Consider the following 23187-nt stretch of genomic DNA (forward strand, 5'->3'; position numbering starts at 1 on the left):
GGAACTAAACTTAAAAACATTCTGAAGAACTTCCTCAGTTTATCTTGTTTGTGACTCTGGCCCAGGTGTCAGTAGTGGCAAACATCAAATTCATGACCTCATTAAACACTTTTACAGAGTCTTATTGTACGACTTTAACTGGCTGTCCATCATTTATTAGAAGTTATTATCTAATGTTGTTGAAATGTGTCCATATCAGAAAAACGTGGGCCATTCAATAAGATATTTACGTCTGAAGAGGTTTACAGAATATCATTTTATATTCACTGACACAGGACAATATCTTTGGCTCTCAGGAATGTCCTGTTTCTTTAATTGAATCTTTCATTTTTGTTTTTAAGTTCATGTAAAAAAAACTGCAAGTTAAAAAGTCCTTTTTAGTTATTAAGTTTTTAGTTATATGTGAATGAATGATCACATAATAATAATAATAACTGAGTTGTGTGGCCTTACCTTGTTATTTGTGATCTCGTGGTGAAATCCAGGGATCTCATCGACCTCAGGACTTCTATACAGCCGAGATACTGGTGAACAAAAACATAAAGCCAGTGTGAAATACACTTTGAATAGGTGTGAAAAGTAACATTGTAGTTCATCATGGACAGAAACGAACCTGATAGATTTCCCCGAAATATTACAGGTCTTACATATGACATACTCCCAACATTTCCTGTCCCTATTCAGCTGTCCTATCCAATAAAGGCAAAACAAAAAATATTTAAAAAAAACAAAAAAAAAACATGTGGATGTTTGTTTTATCGATGAAGAAAAAAGTGAACCCTGCTGGAGGAACTGATCATATGATGTTTAAGTTCATCAGTATAAAGGCGAGTCCGAGCCCAGGATGTGTTTCTTTTGAATGGGAAGCTGCATCAGTGTGTTACTACAACACATGAAATCCTCTTATCCCATAAAAAAAACATCTCCAGCGCCAGCCACCTACTCACATTACAACACCTCCACTGATTAATATTGTACAGACGGGGAACATTTTGTGCTGACGAGTTCCTTTCATTATCAGAATCACATTCATAATCTGTCTGGAAACAAAACAGACACACTTCTGTTTCTATTTCCTCTTCAGAGTACACCGAAGTTATCAGAACAAAAACTGTCATGTCTCTGCCTCTGTCTCTCCAGGGAGCATTTTAAAAGCACTACCAAACAAATACTATTATGTCAACCTGACATTTGCACATTTGTAATGTTTTCTACTTTAAGAACGGCCAGTTTGAAGTGAACAAGTCAGCAGGGACAAAAGTATTTCAAGCTATTCTAAAATTGGTGAGGAGCTATTCTGAGCACAACGTGAGGACGTTTCTCTCTCATGCTGTAACAACAAACAAGAACACAAATCACACTGTTCAACTGAGCGGCAACTTAATTATGAAAATCAATGGGAGACCGGCACTTAACATCTAATAAGTCATCAGAGTCTAGAACACAACTTCTTGTTCGGACTCAGTTTGAAAAAAAAAAGAAAAGAGTCAAAGGTTTAAACATTTCTAATGTCTGATCTGTAAAAGCAGGAATTTCCACTCGTTAAAAATGCACCTTTTTTTTCATCTTAGAAGCAGAATGTGGTTTCCATAAACTTGATGTTAAATCTTTTATTTTATTATTCAGTCTTAATCCTAAATAATCCAAATCCAAAACTAAAATAAAGTGATGGTGTCTGTAAAGAACAGCAAACACAACTTAAGACGGGCACCTGCAAATGATTCTACGATTCTACGATAATCAAACAATATTAAAACGTACAGAATTAGGAGTTAAGAAAGTTTTAATGATCATTTTGAAAGGTTGAATATTTTATTTGAGACTCATTTACATTTTATTCACCCATCAATCGAGTGCTATCTTAAGTATTGCTGCATCAGCATGAGAGCTAACATCTCTTTTTGGATGATTTTGTATTTGCTAATTTTTTTTAAGAATGTGCGACGTTCCAGTAGATGTCGCCCTTGAGCACCAGCGTTAAACCAAAACAAACTGCTGTTTGGCCACACCTCTCCTATTCTGAAGCCTCCGCCCTCCGCCAGCGACACACCTCCAACCCCCCTCCACTGGAGTTCGCACAAAGGAGTTAAGCGCAAGCGGTGGACAAACTTTTCCTTGGCTTGAGCTGCAACTGCCTGTGACCTGCTGTGTTAGCAGGCTAATGTTAGCGCCCATTAGTTAGCTCGTAGCTTCACATCGCATTACTCAGAATACCTATGATATAAAATGCTTACTTGGCATCCAAATAAGCAGTGAGTTATTCTTCTTTTCTCTAGGCCCTGAGCCAGCGGGATTGCATATCTGTTTTGTTGTTGTTATAATTTAATATTTTTTTGTTTTTTAAAGCTCCTGTGAGGATTTTCAGCCAGTTATGAAAGTGATAAATCTATGTGAACTACAAAAACTAAAGACACCATCAGCATAGAGATTGATTATTAACATACAGGTATGTAATGTCTTAAACTGCAACGGGGGTAGCTGCCAAATGAAGTGAGTTAAGAACCAGACTTTATTTGACTTGGCTGTTTCGTGGCTGTTTCTGCAGGAGGGAAATAATTACTCTGGATGTATATATTTTTTTTTAATCTTTCAGGTAAATAAATGACCCCAAAGTGTCAATCAGAATAAGAAAACCAGTCTTTCACCTTAAACTGTGCGTTCTGCAGCCACAACAGGAAGACTTTCCTCCAATAGTTACTGTACTTGTTTCACGCAGGTAATGCTTTGTCCACAGGGGTCGCCAAACTCAACACAAACAAAAAAAAAAGTTTACTTCAATGTCTATCGCTCTTACTTTGATTTTTCAGCCCCATCAGTTTCTTTCCTCTTGAAGAGTTGTTGTAAAACTGTTAATATTTATCAATCAATCTTTATTTGTATAGCCTCAATTCCTAACAAATTCCACCTGGAGACACTTTACAAAAAGAGCAGATTTAGACTCTAATGGTTTATATAATATGTACAAAAACCCAACGTTAATGTACCATCAACTCAGCAATTTGCAACATTCAGTAAAGTAACAGCGACAAAGAAAAACATTCTTTAAACAGGCAGAAACCTCGAGCAGAACCAGAGTCATGTTGAACAGACATCTGCTGCGTCTGGTTTGCAGGAAGAGAAATAAGAGTAATGTTATCATAATGGTGTTGCACTTAGGTCAAAGAATATTTCATTCTTTCTTCAGAAACATCAGTTTAATTAAAGATATGTCTTTGCTTATTGTAGTTGAATAGCATGGAAAATGCTAACCCAAAAGGCATGGATTGTAACATGAGTAAAAGACTGTTACACTATACGAACTAATGAAGAAAGAATGGTAGTTCTAATAGTTAAGGGTACTTTTAATACTTCACATAACTTGGCTATTTGACTGCAAAACACCAAACATTTATCCTCCATATCTGCCGTTTCCTCCAGCCTCATCGGAGCTTCATTGTTGTAGTTTTTTAGGGTTGTTTAAGCCGTCTGTTGTAGGACAGTATGTGTAGTGTGCGCACTGCTAGCATGGGCTAAAAGTGTGAGTGTAAACACTGTCACTGTCAATCAACATCCCCTCAGAGTAATGGTGCGTGACGTGTGGGGGAGTGACCACATGACGCTAATTAAAAGTGCTGTGAGCATAACACCATGATGAACTCAATACACACAGGACCCAAACCACAGGAAAGGAAGATAGGGGGGGTTGGACCCATTCCTCCCCCCGTCACAGCGTGGATGCTTTCAGCGGCATCGACTGGACAAATAAGCGCTCCCGTCCCTAATGCAGTTAATGGAAAGTCACGCTGGTCACAGATACTGTAGGCTTTGTTTAGGGAAGTTGTAGGAAGTGTCATATGATGGCAATCAAACTGTGTTACTACATTTGGACTATAACTCATTTAACCTGCAGCCATTGTTGCATTCAAAAGCTGTGTTTTAATCTGTTTGTGCTGAATGAATAAAAAGCAGATGAATAAATGTGTTCAGGCCAATTCATTCTTTCTCTGCTCCATTTCAGATTCAGTGTGAATGGTTTCTTCCATTTTTTTTTTTTTTTCCCATTCACTTTACACCTTCAAGAGCCAGGGCTCAGCATCATCACTCCTCATGCGAGTGACTCATTGCCGGCATGATGACATTCACAGCTCTCGTAGTTGTGCGCCAACTTGTGCTCCTTTAAATGATGTATGATGGCTGAACAACACGAACGTGATGAGACAAACATTGCAGTGTCGTATGTCTTGTTTTTTTTTTTTGTTCCCCCCCCCCCCCCCTTCCTTTTCCACCATTTCACTATGTGAGCCCATAGAGATGCACAATGTACAGAAATAACACATCACCATGGTTACAAAAGCATAATGCTTCGGCTCCGCATACACAACAAAGACGGAAATATTGAAATGATTACGGCATGTTGAAAATCAAACAGAGAAAGGGTTGTTGTTTTTTTTTTGTTTCCACATCGCTGTTTTTCCTCCTAACGTTGACCTTCTTTATTTCCTGAATTATTCAATGTCTGTTTTCTCCTCGCTGCTCCTTCACTCAGCCTTCCAACCTACATCCACCCACTCAAGGGCATGTTGTGATGTACCAATGAAACTACATTACCTCCCTCCATGCAGGTAGCTAAGCTTGAGTCATTGAAAGAAAAAAGAGAACGGGTAAATGAATGGAAAAAATAAGACAATGTGAGAGAGACAGAGCACCAACCTTTACAACGTATGTCACTCCAGGACCGGAGATCTTCTCGCTCGAGTGTAGCCATCCTCTGGAGGGTTTGCTCACCAGTCCACCACCACCACCACCACCACCACCACCACCACCACCACCACCCGGGTTCCAGTCCTCTCTGCCGGGCTGATGCTCGTCAAGCTTGCTCTTCTTGCTCATACTGACGGCCGGCTCCAGCTGCGAGCAGGGGGTAGAATGGGAGCTGCACAGAGAGCCGCCCACACCAGATGCTGATGCTGCTGCTGCTGCTGCTGCACTGGGGCTCGGGCCACTGGAGCCCCCTGAGCCCGAACCCCCACCCACCTGCAGCTTAGACACAGCCAGGTCCTTGACGGCCGAGGGCAGACCCTTGATGCCGAGCAGGCTGCCCGAGTTGCTGAATTTCAGGTTGGACACCTTGTTGATGAGGGTGCAGAGGGTGGTGCCTCCATCTTCCAGGTGGTCGGCGGCAGTGCTTGAAGAAGCAGTGGTGGCGGTGGAGCAGGGCTGGACCTCAGTCGGGGGTGTGTAGGACGTCTCGGCTGCAGACTGGGAGTTGGCCGAGACCTTGGGGTTCATGGACAGGCCGTGGAGAAGCTCATCGACGGATGTCACTGACTCATTCCTGAAGCGGTTGTATTTGGTACGGTGAAGCATACCCTTCCCTCTCGTTTGCTCTCTCCCCCTCTCTCCACCGAGCGACACGCGCAGCTTGCCTAGTTCACAGGCGTGCTGGCAGACGTGGCTGAGCCGCGCTGATTACCCTCTCCTGTAACATAGCAGCGGTGGTACAGGCAGCAAACGCCTTTCAGCAAATCACAGGCCACCTGACTGTAATTTTCTCTATTGAGGTTACAGCAGTGGTTGTGTTGAGCTGCCGCCGCTGCTGCTGCTGCTGCTGCTGCTGCTGCAGTTGCCAAAGTCCAATGTGCTGTCAATGAAATCCAGAGCTGCAATCCAATCCTTCAGAGGGAAATATACAGACACAATCCATGGACATATAGCAGACACAGAGGACGAGGATGGAGAGAAAAAGGTCTCTAAGAGGCTGCCAGTGTTGTGGTGCAGCTTGCTTGGTTTCCAGCTGCGGGGATGCAGCTGCTGTTGATGATTTCTAGCCTCAAAAATCCAAAAAGTAAAAAGAAGACCAAAAAAAGGGTCTGTGTTGTCGATGATCCCGGTTACTGCGAGGGAAGAGCAAACACTCTCTGCTGACTGCTGCCTGCCTGCCTGCCTGCCGGCTCCGAGCTAAAGCATGACTCACTGATCTGAGAAAACCTTCTCAACAAAAGGCTTGCTGAACACTGCAAATCACTTCCTGTCGGAGGGAGGGGAAAAAAAAGAAAAAAAACTCCCACTTACAGCACACTAGGACCAATCAATTTTTAAATTCCCCAGTCTGATATTTATTCTCTGTAATTCTCCAAGTCTCATTTGTTTTTCTGAGAAAAGGAAATGAAGAACAAAGACAGGAAGCTTGATAATTCAACTTGGTAAGGAAATCATTCAGAATAATTTCCTCATATTCTTGTTAGAAAGTGGATGAGGTGATAAAAGTTGTGCTAGATGGATGACGCATGCTATAAACTCATCACAAAGAGGATGATGAATGAAAAAGCGATAACAAGCATCGGTTTAAAAGCTACAATCAGATCCTGGCTGAGTCGTCCTGTTTGGACAAATATACTTTGATTGAAGAATTAAATGTAAATATTTCACGAAGATGTCATTTTCCTTTAAGGATGACAAACTAAGCTCTATAAATGATAAACGCAACGACACAATAACATTTGAGCTTAACTGGAAATATGAAACGTCAGAGACATATTGTCCATTTTCATTTAAAATAGCTGCATGTATGACACAGCAACCCTTTTCTCAGTTATTCGCTTTCAAGAAACTATGACTGACTATGACGTGACTAATCCAGGGGCTATTTTTGCACAAAATATTCATAATCAGGCGTTAATGCACTAATCCCTCACAGTATTTGACATGTGGAGCTAACAACTAGGAGATCGTTTGCATATCTTGTCTTAAATATACAGCTATCAGTCCAGCTTGAACTGATGAGACGTTACAACTCAAACAAACACAACACCAATGACATGCTTCAGACAGATGAGTCAACCAAACAACCAAAAGGATAACAGAACAAAACAAAAAAAAGCCCTCAAGTCTCCTTAAAACCAGCAGCAATGAAGCATCTTTGTCTCCCTGGTACCGGAAAGCAAACAGCCAGACACCATTCATGTGAAAATGTCCTCAGGAGCATCTAGCTAAGCCAAAAGACTGACACTCATTCATAAGCAGCTTCCGCTCTCACTCTGCCGCAGATTTCGCACTGCAGTCCCTCCCAACATCTCTCTTTCCTGCCTGGCAAATATTGAAAAAAAAAAAAAAAAAAAAAAAAAAAACAGCACGTCTGCCTTCTCGCCTCTGAAAAAAAAAAAAAAAGGCAAACACAAAAGCAGGGTAGAAAATGCAGGCCCTCGCTAATCAAAGGAGGAGGCAAAAAAAAACACAAAGGAGAAAAGGAGCAGAGGACAAAAAGCACATGCAATATTTAGTCTTTTGTGTGAATGAAATAGCAGGCAGGCATACCAATGTTTCTGTGAATGGAAGCAAGGCCTTTCTGCCTCTGCAAGGCAATCCCTTGGGATGGCATGGTCTTATCCAATGAGGAGCAGGCTGGATGACTCATTCAGGGGAGGCTTGCAGAATAGTGGAAGAGACCATTCCAGACGCAGGTGTACATTTTGTTTTCTCCCAGTTGCCCTTTAAAAAACAAAATGTGCATCATCAGATGTGACATGTTGCCATCATGTATTAACCCGGTGTGCCTTTCTAAATAAAAATACAAAGAAATATTTCAAGAGAAGAAGCTAAAGATAGAAAAAGCCCCCCCCCACCCCTCTTGATTTTGACCGTCTCCATCGTCAGCTCTTTCCCCAGCATTCATGTGAACAGTAACCACCTACACATTCAATGTACTGTTTCTATGTATGAGAGCAGATAACACATTTGCAATAGAAGAACACATGGATTCTCATTTGACAGAATTACAAATACATATCTGGTGTCTTTCAAATGCGTAGATGCATTTTTATCATTCATTCTTTTAGGTCACCCTTTGATATCTTATTACATTTTTCAGAGTTATTTTGACCCTTTGAGACATTATTAGGTTATAAGCAAATCCCACTTTGTTAGAGTTTTTGTCATTGACTTGTTATTCTAGTAGAACACCTAATGAGAAACTAACTTCAACACAGACACTTACATTTGTAACTTGCTGCTGTTTGATGGGTTTGATATCGTACCAATGACCTAAAGCGCTACCCTAAAGAGCCCGACCGATAAATCGGCCGCCGATAATATCGCCGATATTAGCATATAAAGTGACTATTGGTGTCAGCTCATTTTATCGAAGATATGTGCCAACATCACTAGATTTATTCATCAGTCAAAAAGCATTTCATTTGAGTTTTATTGTATTAAAGTAGCAGTTGTCTTTCTGGCTGTCACCAGCAGAGGGCGCTATATGGATTACGAGCGTTATCACTCTCCAGAGTGTAAAGGTGATGCGCGTACATGCACAGTTACTTCAAATTTGAGTGACCAATTCGTCCATCTTTTTAATTTCCAGAAGTGTATGATAACTGCATTTGAGGGATCAACTCAAAACATTTGTATATCTCTGTATATCTATCTCTAAAGATCTAAGAAAGATATTGGTTGATATACTGGTATCTGATTTTTTCTCTTCCTAATATCGAGATCGATGTCGGCTCTAAAAATCCGATATCAGTCGGGGCCTACTTAAAACCATCACTATCTAATGTTTGAACGCTCTTCTATAGCAGCATGGAAGCTTAAGGATGTTAATATTCAATAAATTGAACTGAACCCTAATTTGGTGCTATTCGTTTTGACTTTCACAGCTATGTATGAAATGCATCTAAAATGAATATTTTCATATTTGAAAACATCTGAATCTGACATCATTTTTGCAGTTGTGAAATAAAAAAACGAGAGTTTGGTAGTTTGATTTTAAAACATTATTGCATTCTAAAAGACTGGTTTATGGTAAATCTGTCAAAGTGACCCATTGAAATCAAAGAGCAGGATATTAAATCCAGTTGACCTATTTGTAAACCCCTCCCCCAAACAGTGTTAGCCCAATCAAAGCTAACCCCATACTTTGGCACAACAGGGTCTTTTTTGCTTTGAAGATTCCTAACTAGGTGAAATGATCAGGAAGTTTTTAAGTGGTAGACATAATGCTTCCTTTTTTTAATGTCCGTAGGTATAAAAATATAGGCTGAACCGCAACTCCTAATGCCCCATGCACCTTATAACTTATCATTTAGTATTTCCTACTTGCACATAGCTCTGTATATATATCTATATTTCTTTCTCGTTTACTGCACATAGTTCTGTTTACATCTGATAGTCCGATCACTGTCCACTTATATCTACTCTTTTTATATTTTGTATTTTAAGTTGTATTTAAATTGACACTTTATATTTAGCTGAAAATGTTCCGTCTACCAGCACTGTTGTTAATTTACTGCTCTGTGTGCCTTTGAATCATTCTCACTAATCTCAGTAAATGTTAAACTATTCTAGGAAATAAAGACCCCCTCTTTCCCTTCCCCCAAAACAAACTACAGCAGACATTATACCTTAGACTGTAAGTACACAAATTAAGTGTAAAATAAAATGATGTGAATTCTTAACCATAACGCATAAAAAGATGAGATTTTACAAAGAAAAGGCTTCATATTTTTACAGCATGAACACAAAAAATAAGTAAATCATGTAAATCTTGACTCAAAGGTAAGCTTTTAAGTTTATGTTTAAAGATTTTTAGACTCTTTTGCAGGCTGGTCAATGGGCAACGAGTGGAGAAATCGAAAAAGCTGTCCAACCAAAGTTTGAAGTCTGTTTTAAATATGTTTTCAGCCAAACCTGTAAAAGTTACACAATTCCCTGACTGAGTCGAGGGCCCTGTGTTTATTTCCCAAAACTCAAATTAAGAAACCGAGCGACACCATTGTGTACAGCCCACACTGCAGAGTTTATAAAATAGCATCAGGGCATCAGGAAATATAACTTCAAGAAGCAGGCTGTGAGCACTAAAAGCACTGAGGACCCACCCACCATTTCTCTGCCACTGTGGAGCCTGACTTCAAAAGAAAAGGTGGGAATATTTTCAACGTCTGCTGCTTCATCTCAACAACCCACAGGAATGTGACAGTGGGAGTTTTCAAATTAAAGCATGCAGACCCCTGAAACCTGTACCTTCCTCTCTTTTCATAAACCATGGAGATAAATTCAATATACATTTCATAGCCAATACAAGATGTAAGATACTTGTAAAAGGTTTAAATTAAAATCATCTGTATCTAATTGTTCAAACATACCTTAAAAATGGAGGAGAGACAGTGGAAAAGAGCATCCTTTGGCGAGGAAAGCAGCAGACACTTCTCCACATGACTACTGTTGCCAGGCTACCGAAAACATTCAAAAAAGCAAGAGTTATTTTCAGACTATAGCTACAAGCAAAATAACCAATATTACAGAGAGGGCAGACACAGGCAAACTGGTAAATTGTGACCATTTTGTTATTTATAAGAAATGCTTATTCACTTACCGTAATAAAAAAAAACCTAAATGGACCATCACAAAGCTGACCACTGCTCGCTGGTTTAAGATACTCTGGAGGAATCTGCACTACAAGGAATGAAAGCACAGACACATGACTGTGGGTGCACTGATTGGAGCTATTCTCACACATTGCATCCCACTGTTATTAACCAGTAATATGCAATATGTTCAATAATTCTTTCATGGCTGTCATCGGTATGAGCCTCTTTGTTTACATGTTGTCATTGTTGTTGTTGTCATACTGTGGAGGCAGATAACTGTATGCTACATTCAGGTCCAAGACAAATGTGAATCATATAGTATAGAACCAGATCGTTGCTAATCGTAACTAGATATGGGACTTTTTGAGGTCGATGTCGATACCGATATCGATATCGGTGAGAGAAAAAAATCTGATTCTGATGTATTGGCTGATATCTTTCTTAAGCCTGTAATGATAGACGTAGATTTACACATTTATTGCATTGATCGTTCAAATGCAGTTATCGAAACACTTGTGGAAAAGTATCTGCGCATGTACCTGCATAATCGCTTTTTGTAATCCAGATAGCACCCTCTGCTGGTGAAAGAGAACTGCTAGTCCAATACAATTAAACACAAAAGAAATGCTATTTGACTGATGAACAAAATCTAGAAATATTGGCACATATCGGAGGTAAATTTAGCCGATACTGATAGTCACTTGATATGCTAATATCAGCTGATATTAGCGGCTGGCCGATTAATCGGTACGGCTCTAATCTTAATGTATCGTATTTTATCTTATTATATATTGTATAGTTTAGTTGAGTAACGTTTTGTACAGTAATATAATGCAACATATGTTATAACATTATATACAGTAAGTATCATATGGTACAGTATTGTATCATCCCAAAGCAGTCTATCCACCAAGTTAGCTCTGATAAAGACACCTGTGCAGCAAAGCCATAGTTTTTACTTGTGAATTGTGATTAAACATGCTGCCTGTGAAAACAGGACGCTTCTATAACGTTAGTGGAATATGAAGAGAAATCAGTCACGAGAGTACAGACACACTCAATGCTCTGCGGGTAAATTGGTGAATGCTAACATGCTGATGGGGAAAATGTTCACTATGGGTGATTTCAGACCAAACGGTTCTGGGGACTTTTTGAAGAGGAACTATCCACCAGGGAGTTCCCTGAGAACTACACACCACAGGGACTTTTTTTTTGTCCGTATTCGCACCACCATGGTACCTACTCTAAAAAGGTTCTTCTAAACGGGGTACTAGGAACTAAAAAAGTTCATAATTCCTGTGGTGCGGAATCAATAAAAAGGGGGGGGGATGGTTCCAACAGTTCCTAGGACTATGAAAAACTTTCCCGGGGTTCAAAAAGCCTTATGTTCACCTGCTTGAATAGCAGAGTGTTGGACAGATGAGACTTTTGACCTGACGTTGATGCAGAAGTTAAAAGAGGATTATTATTTTTAAAGAAGTCAATTCAAAGGTTGTTGAAACATTGTGTACACATGTGACTGCAGGATTTGTGTTCATTTAAATATGACAGGCTTAACAACAGTCAACCTGCAGATTACTGTGTGTGGAGCAACGACAGTGACGGAAGATGATCACTTCTCTTTCTATCTTGTGTGAATTTGTTCGATGAAAGCAAATAAAAACATGTTTGGAAAATATTACAGATCTGTTTGAAGTTTGGGTTTTTGCACCCGCCCCTCCAAAGAACCCCTCTGTTCCTGCTTCGCTTACATGATATTGAGGAAAGAAAAACCCGTGACGGTCCGTCGCCCCCGTTTGCTGCTACAGACTTGTTGAATTTCTCCGACACTCTTTGTTGTATGGATATTATTGACAAGTCACAATAATACGCACGAGGAGAAAATAAACAAAAGCAACACAACATTGGGTTACACCGAACGGAATATAGGTTTTTTTTTGTTGTTGTCCTACATCGTGACCTATATAATGAGCCTGTATGCTACCATGTTTCAATTGCTGTTATACAATGTGTGTGTGTGTGTGTGTGTGTGTGTGTGTGTGTGTGTGTGTGTGTGTGTGTGTGTGTTTTAAAGCTTAATGAAACACAATAATATGAATGGCAAAGGGAAACAATGTTGTTAGCCTACTTGAAGAGAGAGCAGAGTGATGTAAGAATTTCCTGTGTGGACAATAACATCCACAGCCTTGAGAGCTCATTCTCATAATCAAGTCTGGGGCATCATTTGAGCCGTCAGTGAATGGTTCATTCGTTTGTGTAGTCGTATAGCAACAGTAACCTGATTCTGTGTGTTTTAATGTGTGTGAGGGATAGTCTCAATATCCACTGGTTTCCAAACATTCATAAAAACAATACAATTATTTATCAAGTCAAACCTTCTTCAAAGAGTTATGGTTATATGTCAATACTTTATTTAAAAAAGACAATGTGTTGTTTGTGAATAAGATTAGGACCTTGTTTATTTTTTTAAAGTTATTTTTTGGGGCCTTTTTGTCTTTATTACTGTAGATAGTACAACCGCAGAGGGGGGGGGGAATATATCCCGTTTTTAAGATATATCGATATATTTTCAAACAAGATATAGGGTAAGACAATATCGTTAATATCGATATAGTTTAAGTTGCATTAAAATAACGTTACAGAGGTGCCAGGTCACCTTTTTCTCATCTCACTGATGACGACTGACTGTCTGTCCCTCTTAACCCTGCTCCTCCTCTCTCTCTCTCTCTCTCTCTTTTATTGTATTTAAGGAACATTTTTATTTTTATTATATTACTATTTAAATTCACAAACAGGTAGTTTATTTTTCCATGTGTTTTCACTGTTAATAAAATACATATCGATATATATCGAGTATCGCCATTCAGCTAAACAATATCAAGATATGAGTTTTGGTCCATATCGCCCGGCCCTAGGTGACATGAAGGAAATGGCAGAGTTCGGATTTGAATCCACGGCCGCTGCGACGAGGAACACAGCCTCTGTACATGAGGCGAGAAAATGAACCCCTTGGCTATCAACGCTCACTCACACTGAGTGCCTTATTTTGACCAGATTTAAAACCAAACATATTTTGATTAAATAGAAAACATTGGCGGATAGCACATACAGTATGAACCTTTCTACACTGACAGTTGTGGTTGCTGGTTGTTCTTTTTAAATCCTTATAGGAGCCATCCTCATTTCATCTGTGCTTTTAAATGTTACAAACCCCAGAACCTTTTTTTTCTACACTTCATTTGAATATATTGTTTTGTAAAGGAGTTAAAGGAATTGGAGGATAAAAAAAACATCCTTAGATTTTGGCCCCATGTGCAGAGGCTATAGTCCTCGTCACGGCTGCCGTGGGTTCGAATCTGACCCCGACCCTTTGCTGCATGTTACCCCCCACTCGCTCCTCCCAACACTTCCTCTCTCTCCAGCAGTCCTACCTCACATAAAGGCGAACAAGGGGGGGTCTTGTTAAGCTTACATTATTACACACATGGGATTTCATTACAAAAAAACAATATAAGATTATTAAATCAAATGGACTACTAATCTTGTAAGAGCTTTTCCAACATTGTAAAGCAGATGTGGGTTGTTGTCACTCAAAGATAAACGCTGGAGGTGTCCATATTCAAAGGAGAGAATTGAACTGAAGGGAAGCAAGGCGTTGTTAGGCCTATAAAGCTATACATATTTAGTCTCTTACTCATTAATTAGCTAACTAGTTAGACAGTTACAAGGTGCTTGAACAGAATGTGGCTCTATTTTTGTTGGTAGCTGACATTAAATGTGTATTAATTCGACTCAAAGACACATATAGCTCTGCTGGAACATGGCTTTCGGACTGTCAACAATAGAAACAAGTCGGCCCCACAAAAGAAGGCCCCAGTAAAGAGGATTCACTATATGACAGCTTGTGAGCCTTCAAAACTTAACTGCGGGTAGCTCATTTCATAAACTGGCACAACAACACTGTAGCCAAAATGTTTCATATTTACACGTTTGGAAATGTTTTTTTTTTTTTTTATATAACCTACTCACCTCTTCAGCAAAACACGTTTAAACTGTCGCTGGCAACACCTGCGTGTGCTTTGTGGTCAGAATAATCCCGTGGCTCTGAAATAATTCACCCAAAATGTGTGACGTCCTAAAATGAAGAAACCCACAGCAACATATTAAGAGACTTATTTCTAGAAGCGTCAGACCATTGTCAAGTTTTGCAATTTAAATAGCAATATATATAAAACGTTGCTTCAGTAAAATAATGTGACTCGTGATATCCGATCCTTTTTTTTTTTTTTTTTTTTTTTTTTTTTTTTTTTTTACTTGTACTTCCTTACTTGGCCACACGGGGGCGCTGTTGCACCAGTTGTGGTACTTGGTGCTATGAACTAAGAAAGTTTGCAGATCCATGCCGAGCTACAGAAACTCTTTCCTGTAGACAACATTTAAAGGATTCACCTTGTGTTTCTGTTAAACATTGAAACTTTAATACACTGAATATGCTTGATACGTTTAACTTTAATGACATCACTGTACTCTCTGAAAATGTCTGAACTCCTTTCTGAGGAGAAACTGAGGAGTGGAAGTTGGTTAATAATTCAGATGGTGAAGTGGAAAGTGGAAAAGGCTGACGTGTCATTGCGTCACTCTAGTTTGATGCTGCGATGTTTATAAATGTGTGAAACAGGTCTGTTAATATAATAATTTATCATCATGGAAAAAAAAAAGGGGATAATGAATGAGTAGATATTAAAGTAAACGGAAAGTAAAATTCCTTTATTTTGCTTTAACGACAAATAGGTAGTATCTGTTTCAATATGAATAAAGTTTTACACTTGTATTAATATTTTATTCAACCTGTGCCATTCTATTGCATTTAGAAATCCGCATGTGGTGATGTAATCGTGCTAAATGTCAAACATGAGAGGCTTCACTGTGGTTCAAAAGAGTCCCGTTTCCCACAGAATCTATTTGTACAATCAAAACCACATGAGACCGCTTGGGCCTTGACTCTCTGTGATTCAAAATGAGATTAAAGACAAGGTTGCATCTCAGGTGAAAAATGCCAAACAGGAAGGTATCTTTTAAGAAACATCTGGAAAAATAAACGTGACTGAGGTTTCACAGACGCTGCATCACCTTCAAACACAGATCAGTGCTCCTCTCCTTCACAATGAAACACATGTTCTGTGCAGGCAAAGCTTTCAGGATGTTTATTTACATCACGATAAATAAAAACAAAATCACAATCGGTAGAAAAGCAGGTCCTCAGAATGAGGCAACAGATGAGCTTCATCTTGTCAAGATAAAGGAGTCCCATCATCATCATCATCTTCATCATCATATTCTTCTTCACGACCAGGTGAGCTCCTGCAGACAGAGGTGGTTTCTGCACGGCCCAATCGCGGCTCTTGTGTAAAAAGTGACACTGTGACATCATTTATCATCAGTTAACGGTAGTTCCAGTGTCAAAGGAGACGTCCACCTGGGCCGAGGATCATCCATTTCCAAACCCCGATTCAGCCAACACAAGAGAAGCTCATGATCACTTCACAAGCTCAGTGGCCGTCACAGCTTTCCTGTGGAGGGAAGATGCAGATTTGGACTGTAGGATGTAGACATGGAAGACGTAAGACTGAACTCTCCTGCTTCTAGACTGCTGATTTTCTGCCCACATTCTGAATTTATCAATATATTTTAAGTAATGAAAGAAAATGGTGAAATTCAGCTTGAATATTAGAGCTGTGCTTTACATGCTTACAGATTTGAAAGTTTTACACGGGGGAAGTTTGCATGTTTTTCTGGCCAGTTTGTGTAGGCCATTCCAGATGTGTTTGTTCACCACCTTATTTGCCTCTATGAAGGTTTATTCTCTGGTGGGCCCACTGCCCAACAGACCTGTAGTATTGCTTAATATGTAAATTATGTAACCTGAAACTTGCATGCAATAAATATCTCTACATCAAAATCATCAAAATTACAAGAATCTTGAGACTTTTATGTCATTTCATCCGGAATTAGAAATCTAAAGCTAGAGACAGATGTTGGTGTCTATTAAACATAAAAAACGATCACAGATGGGATGAAGGACATTCATTTGAGGAATTAAATCTACGTTGTTCTTTCTAGAAGTCTAATGGCTGACGGCCAATAAGAATTTCAGGACGTCTAGACCTGTGCATGTATTTTTAGAGGAGTCCTTTAGCAATCCTTTTAAGGGAACATAGGTGTTTTCGTTATGCGCCACACATTAGCTGAATGTGGTTAATGGATCATGTGGAACAGAAAATGTAGTTAAATGTAATGCGGTTAGGTGTGAGGGCTAAAAAGGGATTCACAAAGAAGCTGCAGGGAACGGTGGTGATTAAGTTAAATATGGCGCAGCAGACTGGACAACATTAAAGGTTATTTGTAGAAAAGTATTTTCTGAATATCAATCAGCTCCGCGTCCTTAAACCATCACCTGATTAAGCACTTCTTTTGTGACCCCGAGAAAACTCAACATGCAGAGTAAGTCAGCGCAGGCGACAAACTGCACTGCAACTTTTATGAGATCAGGATGCAACAGCGTTGACGTACCCAGGCCTTCTCCCATCTCTTTAGCAGCTGCTCGTGCTCTGTGAGCGCACCTCTCCACTGGTTCAAATCTCGGGATGGAATACTCTCCTCATCTGGTAAACGACAACATCTTTTACTGATATCAGCTATTACAAGTATGGAGTCATGGGAGTGCAAAAAAAATAAAAATAAAGGCTGAAAATGATTTTATATCAAAGAAGTATTACATTTAAGAAGCAATCTCAGCAATTAAAAATATATAAATTATGAAAGGAAATAATCAAATTGTTTAAAGCAAAATACAGTTGATTTACAACTTCGTCTTTTGAAAATAATATATTAAAATGAAGATTAAAACAAAGAATTGCCTCATCTAAAAATAAGTACAAATAATTATGTATTTTTGTCATATTAAAGTAAAAAATACTAGTTTTTCAGTATATTGTTAGTATATAGGTTAATTCATTTACAAAAAAATGATTTAAAAATTGTCTTTAAATTTTTAAAATGTAATTATTCTCTCTTTCTTAGTCTCTTATTTTTTTTTTACTAACTTTGTCATAATTTTGCACTCCTCTGACTCCACACACAATGAGTACCTCTGCTCTGATAATATAAAAGGAGTGTCATTGATCCTCTACCTGTCTCCCCCTCTGCATGCATTAACCCAATATCAACTTTTCAAGCCACACACCGGGTGCAGATACCTCCTATAGTGAGGTGGAGGTCCACCTCTGACATGTCATTTCCTGTGCTGGCCTCAGCGACACAGTGGTAACGGGCGTCCTTGATAAGCGGCCCCTCTCGGAGCCAGCTGCTCACCAGCACCTCCCTCTGGCCCAGCGGGCGGCGGTACTCCATGATCGGCGTGTCCAGAGTGTGGCCGTTTATTAGCCAGTGAATGTGGACGTCGCTGGGACCTGAGGGACAGAATCGGACCTCATGTTTGACCTGTTATGGTCGTGATATTTGCACGCCACTGACACTCGACACAGTGGACATACTTGCCTTTCAGTGGGTCCGTTTGTGTAGTTAAAGATGCACATATACATGCATTACAATTCTGAAGTGATCATAATCCACAAGGATGAGAAGATATTGAAGAAAACAAGCCAGTGTTGAAAACCTTTGACACGATTTATTTAGCTTCCCTACCAATAACAGTCTCAAAATGTTCCCTAGAATTATGTACACCTTCTAACTGTATTTTTCCATATATACAGATATATTTACACTTGTTTACAGGCACCAAAAATAACCAGATAAAGTCTTGAGGTGTAACACATTTGAGCGTAGTATCATTTTGTTCTTAGGAGAGATTCTAGAAATTTTACATTTTCAAGTCAGGATGCTGTTATACAATATTATACACAAACTGTACCTTTAATTTACACCAGATTGAGGATTTTGAGACAACCAGATCACTAGGAGGTTGACAGTTTAACCCCGGTTTGGATTTTTAAACATTCACTCATAATGCAGGCGTCTAACGACACACCAAAAAAAGTCAAAGCAGGCTTCTTTTAAAGAAATCCAGAAACACACAGAACCCTGGTTAGTTTTTTGATTCATGGTAACATGCAAGGTGAGAAAATGTGAGGGAGCCAGTGGAAAAAAAAAAAATGGCACAGAGAAAAGGAAGGGTTAAAAAAAAAAAAACAAAAAAAAAAAACAGGAAGGAAAAGGTTCCAAACCGAGCAAGAGAGAAGGTGGCGTTGAGTCAGTGTCACAGGCACCACTCACCCAGGGCCAGGCAGAAGAGCAGGAAGGCCTCCTGGGCGTGAACCCCCCAGGCCTGGTCCTTCAGCAAGGGGGGCAACAGTCTCACCTCTGCCTCCCGAGCCTCCACATTGTGGGGCGAAGAGGAGGCTCGGGAGGAAGAGGTGGAAGAGGAGGAAGAAGAGGAGGAAGAGGTGGAGGTGGAAGGGGTGCTACTTCCAGAAGAGGACAGGACGTGTGAAGTGTCGACAGGAGAGGAGGCTGTGAGGGAGGGAGTGATGGAAAAAGAGAGTGTTGAGGGAAAAATAGGAAATCTAGAGCAGAGATGACATGCAGTACAGAAAGGGGGGGAGACGAATGAATACAGGGTCTTAAAAAAAACCAAACCTGCTGCAATAAATACAATAAAATAAAACAAATGAGGAGCTACTTACACACTAGAAAAAAAAAGAAGATATTACCCCAGACGTGACTCATCTTTAAATAATAATTCTCTGGAAAGGTTCTTAAAATGAAACCTTCATTAAAAAAAAAAAACAACTTCAGATTGTTCCAGGGCTGTTTTTAGAAAAAGAAGAAGAGACGATTGATATAATCAAGCATCATGTCATACTGAACATATTCACTTCACACACAGACCACAGAGGGAGGAGAACTAGTAAAAGGGTTAATACACAGGAGCATCAGAGCTGTTGACACGTCGACTTCACAGGGAGGGAAAAAACATTAAATACAGCAACATTCCAGGCAGCTCTACACTAGACAGACAGTGGTTGATTTTTTTTTTTCTCCTAATATGCAAAGTCATCCTTCGCTCCTTTTCTGACGACCTTCAGGCCTGCTTCACCGCTCGCTGGGTGAGATTAAGGCCCACATATCGCGAGCTGCAGATGTCAGCGCCGCACAACAAAGCCAGGCCTAAAGTGAGCAAATCTTCCCTGAGAAAAATTACTGTAACGTTGAAGCATTGACTAAAGTCCAAAAAGCCAAAACACAGCTTTGAAAGAAAGAAAAAAAAAATGCAAAAGCTTATAATTTTCACTCATGCTGTACAAAAACATGACTCCCAATTTGGAAAACATCAAGGTAACTTACCAATTTGGTAAACAATGTTTCCAATTTGGAATTTAAGAAATAGCTTTTCTTGCTGGACTCGGCTAAGAGGGCGCAGCTTCCCACAAAAAACAGTTTTTGTTCTCTTGTTGTCAGCTCTAAGCCAGACGGCAGAAATTAAAGCGCCCGACTTCACTTCAACATGCTTTTTATGAAGAGAAAACCTTTGCGTTATAAGTTGTGCGAAGGAGGAGAAAGAGAGAACAGTCTCTGTGCTAAGAGGAACCGAAGCTTCTGGTTAGCAGTAGGGTTCATCTGCGTCTGCGAACTGGATGGGCTGGGATTCACAGTCCACATCAAAGGGTTTCTCCTGAGACTGGCTGTCTCCGCAAAAACTGTGCGACGGGATCTGCCCGTTGCTGCACTCGGGCTCCGTCTCGTACCCAGTGTCTCGAAGGGCCCGCAGGTTTTGCGAGGTCTGGCTGCCGTTCTGCGTGGGCTGCTCCGTCATGTTTATTTTGTCGGTTGCGGATGCCTCCATGAGCCCCGCCTCGCAGGAGAGATACTCGGGCTGATGGGCGCTCTTGTGGCTGCCCAGCAGGGCGGCTCGCATGCGCAGGCAGGGCGCCGGCAGGTACTGCATGTAGCAGTTGTACGCCAGTGCAGCAAGGAAGAGGAGGAAGAAGAGGAGGAAGAGAAGAAGGAGGGCGGTGCTGTTGTTCTGCTCTAAATATTCCGCCGATGGGTCCAGGCTGTCTGGGAGGGGGGCGTAGGAGCTGTGGGGAAGATGCGGCTTTGGCTGAAGCTTGATTGTGCTGCTTGGGGGCGGGGTTAGTGATGAGTCAGTCTGGGGAGGGGAGGTGAGCTGGACTGGGGATGTGAAGCTGGGAGGGGCGAGGGCTGAAGTTAGTGGGGCTCTGTCTGTCTTACCATTACCTTCAGCTCCGTGTGTGCTAGATGAATCCTGAATGCCGAGGGTGGTGGTGACATGGCCCGCCTGGAGAGGGGGTCTGGATGGGAGATCCAGAGAGAGGACGTACGCAGCCAGGAGGCGGGTGAAGTTCTTCCTGGCGGCGGGGGCCCACTCCACGGACCAGCACTCGTAGTGGCCTTGATCCTCCGGAGCCACGCTGTAAATGAGGAGGCCATTTTCGCCGATGAAGTGGAAGCGGGAGGCCTCGGTGAGAAGGGAGCCGTTGGATTTCCACATCACCTGAGCCAGGTTGGAGTGAACGAGGCAGGGCAGCTCGGCAGAGCTCCCCGGCTTCACCGTCACAGTCTGGTAGTCCTTCAGAGACCGGCCTGACACTAGGAAGGCAAAACGGAAAGACAACGATTAGTAAGGGCAGCTAAAAGTCTAGCCTAGTTAGAGGTGGAGTGTAGCGTGCTCAAAACAGATGACAAGTAGAGGACAGTCATTCCAAACTTACAAAAACAAAATATCAAATGCAGCCCTGAGGATGAAAGCACATGCATCTCCAAAATCCAGGGTGATATCTATCAGAACAGATCATACTTCAGCTATATCACAGGGGAGGGAGGGATGTTCTACTGAATATATTCACTGCTATGATTCAGTCAGTGAACAGTACTCAGAACTTCAGGCTGAAGTGGACTGAGAAGTTCCAGTGATGTTGATATCCTACATCATTACTCATGGTATGCCTCACGTCCAATCAAATTACTTTGACGTAATAATAAAAAATATAGCACCCAGCTCAATTCACAGCTAGACAGATACATCTGTCAGCCGATAGAGGCTGATAGCAGATGTACTGGTATTGTCGTGTTTCTGTTCCCAGTATTTATACATCACATTAAATGCCCAAAGTAATTCTCGGGGTGATTCAGAAATGGTGCAATCGCAATGTTTATCCAGCAGAGGGTGCTCTGTTTATAAAGCTCAAAGCATCGTCTGCAGCAGATGTAGTCTAGCATCAGAGCTGAGCAGCAATGTAGAACATTGTTGATTATTTTTAATACAAGTATTAGAAGAAATAGAAAAGGACTAAGTTAATTCAAGTGAATAAAAGAAAAATCCATATTGACCACAATACACTTTTTCCCTCTAGAATAATCATCTAATTCAGCTTCAAAAATCCACCATCAGTCGGGTTCTTCAGTATGCTGTATTACAGTGTAATATTGGGAAAAAGACAAACACAAGTTTCCTTCACTGCACGTGTGTTATTGCTTCTTTATCAGGTAACATAGCATGTTGTCACCTACCTGAAGGACACTTGTCTGCATCACCATTCAGACTCTGGATGAACCTCCTAAAAAAAAAACAAACAAAGATTATTTTCAAATGAGGAAGTATCCTTTCTGAGACTGTAAAGCAGGTCAAACTGGATGGAGTACAAGTGAAGATGTCTCTTCATAGTGGTTTTGTGTTTGAAAAATGCATGAGCAGAGTACTGGTATGAAAAAAAAATAAAGATTAGGAGGTGATCGAGAGGGTAAGTACTGTCAGTCTAGCTTTAGGTGGACTTACTGATGCCGACTTGGAACCTCAAAGATGTTGACGCAGGCAGCGCTGCGAGGGTCCCAGGCACAGTACGGGTCTCGAGCCAGGATACAGTCATCACAGGACAGATACCTGCTGCAGAAAGCGGTGGGGGACTGGACTACACCAGAGTCTGAACCAGCATACAGCGAGCGCGTCTGTGGAAACACAAGGTCGTTCATGTTAACATGCCACAGAAGAGTGCCCAGAGTGCCACACAGAAAAACAACAACATTTGCATATGCAGCCAATTTAAACAGGTTCAACTGTCTATGACAAACCTGTTTAACACAACACAAGTTTAAAACATTAAATCAGCAACATTGCGCTCTCCAGACAACCACAAACCCACACTACAGGAAAGATTAATTTGCAGTCTCATCTCATATTGAAAAAACTGCTGGTTTGGCTTTTAACTGTCATGCAAACTTTTTGGCAACTTCCTTACGGAACCTTATCACAACAAAGTCAGCACAGCAGACAAAAGTGCAAACAAATTCAAACACATACTTGCAAGTTTAGATACTCTTAGCTTAAAAAAATGCATATACTGTAAATGCATGTCATACTCAAAGGAGTTTCTATTACTTTGTTATCCTATTTACTTAAAGGAGATCTATTACAGTCACTTTCACCATTAATTATGTCAGGCTGGGACAACTGTCAAGTAGCATTGTGAGATGTGTAGCTCATAAACCTCCTAATTTATCTTATACTGGCGTCAGTAAAATCCCTCATTTCAGCCTCTGCCTGAAAAGGCTAATTTCAGTTGCTGTCTCTTTAAGGCCCACGTGCCCACTTTCCTCTGATTGGCCGGCTCTGTTGGCAGCCGCATTAAAAATGTGAGCGAGCTTCCGGGTGGGCGTGCCATTGAAAGAGCTGCCAGGGTGGGCGTGTCCTACAACTTTACTTTATGCTTCGCTCTAATACGTCGGCAGAACCGAACGTCGGGTTCCGGCCAAGTCTTGCAAAATTTTTGTAATGTCTTGTTCGGAGAAGCAGGAAACCACGTCCAGA

At 40.8% G+C, this 23187-nt stretch overlaps 2 protein-coding genes across 7 annotated transcripts in view; both read right to left on the reverse strand.

Moving 5' to 3' along the window:
* The window catches only part of shc3 (SHC (Src homology 2 domain containing) transforming protein 3), a 19846-nt gene extending 12086 nt beyond the window's left edge, over window positions 1–7760 (reverse strand). The window contains exons 1-2 of the mRNA XM_061060647.1: window positions 4690–7760; window positions 454–524 (exon numbers count right to left, since the gene is read on the reverse strand). Of these exons, the coding sequence (XP_060916630.1) occupies window positions 454–524; window positions 4690–5346 (728 nt within the window). The 5' untranslated portion in view covers window positions 5347–7760. The remainder of the gene's footprint in view (window positions 1–453; window positions 525–4689) is intronic.
* Window positions 7761–15531: 7771 nt separating this feature from the next.
* Window positions 15532–23187, reverse strand: part of sema4d (sema domain, immunoglobulin domain (Ig), transmembrane domain (TM) and short cytoplasmic domain, (semaphorin) 4D) — a 45284-nt gene continuing 37628 nt past the window's right edge. For 4 of the 6 annotated variants that reach the window (XM_061060786.1, XM_061060782.1, XM_061060781.1 and 1 more), the window contains 3 exons: window positions 22159–22328; window positions 21894–21940; window positions 19345–20972 (listed from right to left, as the gene is read on the reverse strand). In XM_061060786.1, coding sequence (XP_060916769.1) covers window positions 19963–20972; window positions 21894–21940; window positions 22159–22328 — 1227 coding nt within the window. In that variant the 3' untranslated portion in view covers window positions 19345–19962. Of the gene's footprint in view, window positions 15914–16913; window positions 17006–17599; window positions 17813–18635; window positions 18873–19344; window positions 20973–21893; window positions 21941–22158; window positions 22329–23187 lie in introns of those variants that run through there. The other 2 variants (XM_061060783.1, XM_061060785.1) reach the window with 2 other exon arrangements.

This window comes from Labrus mixtus, chromosome 17 (assembly GCF_963584025.1).
Source record: "Labrus mixtus chromosome 17, fLabMix1.1, whole genome shotgun sequence".
NCBI lineage: Eukaryota > Metazoa > Chordata > Actinopteri > Labriformes > Labridae > Labrus > Labrus mixtus.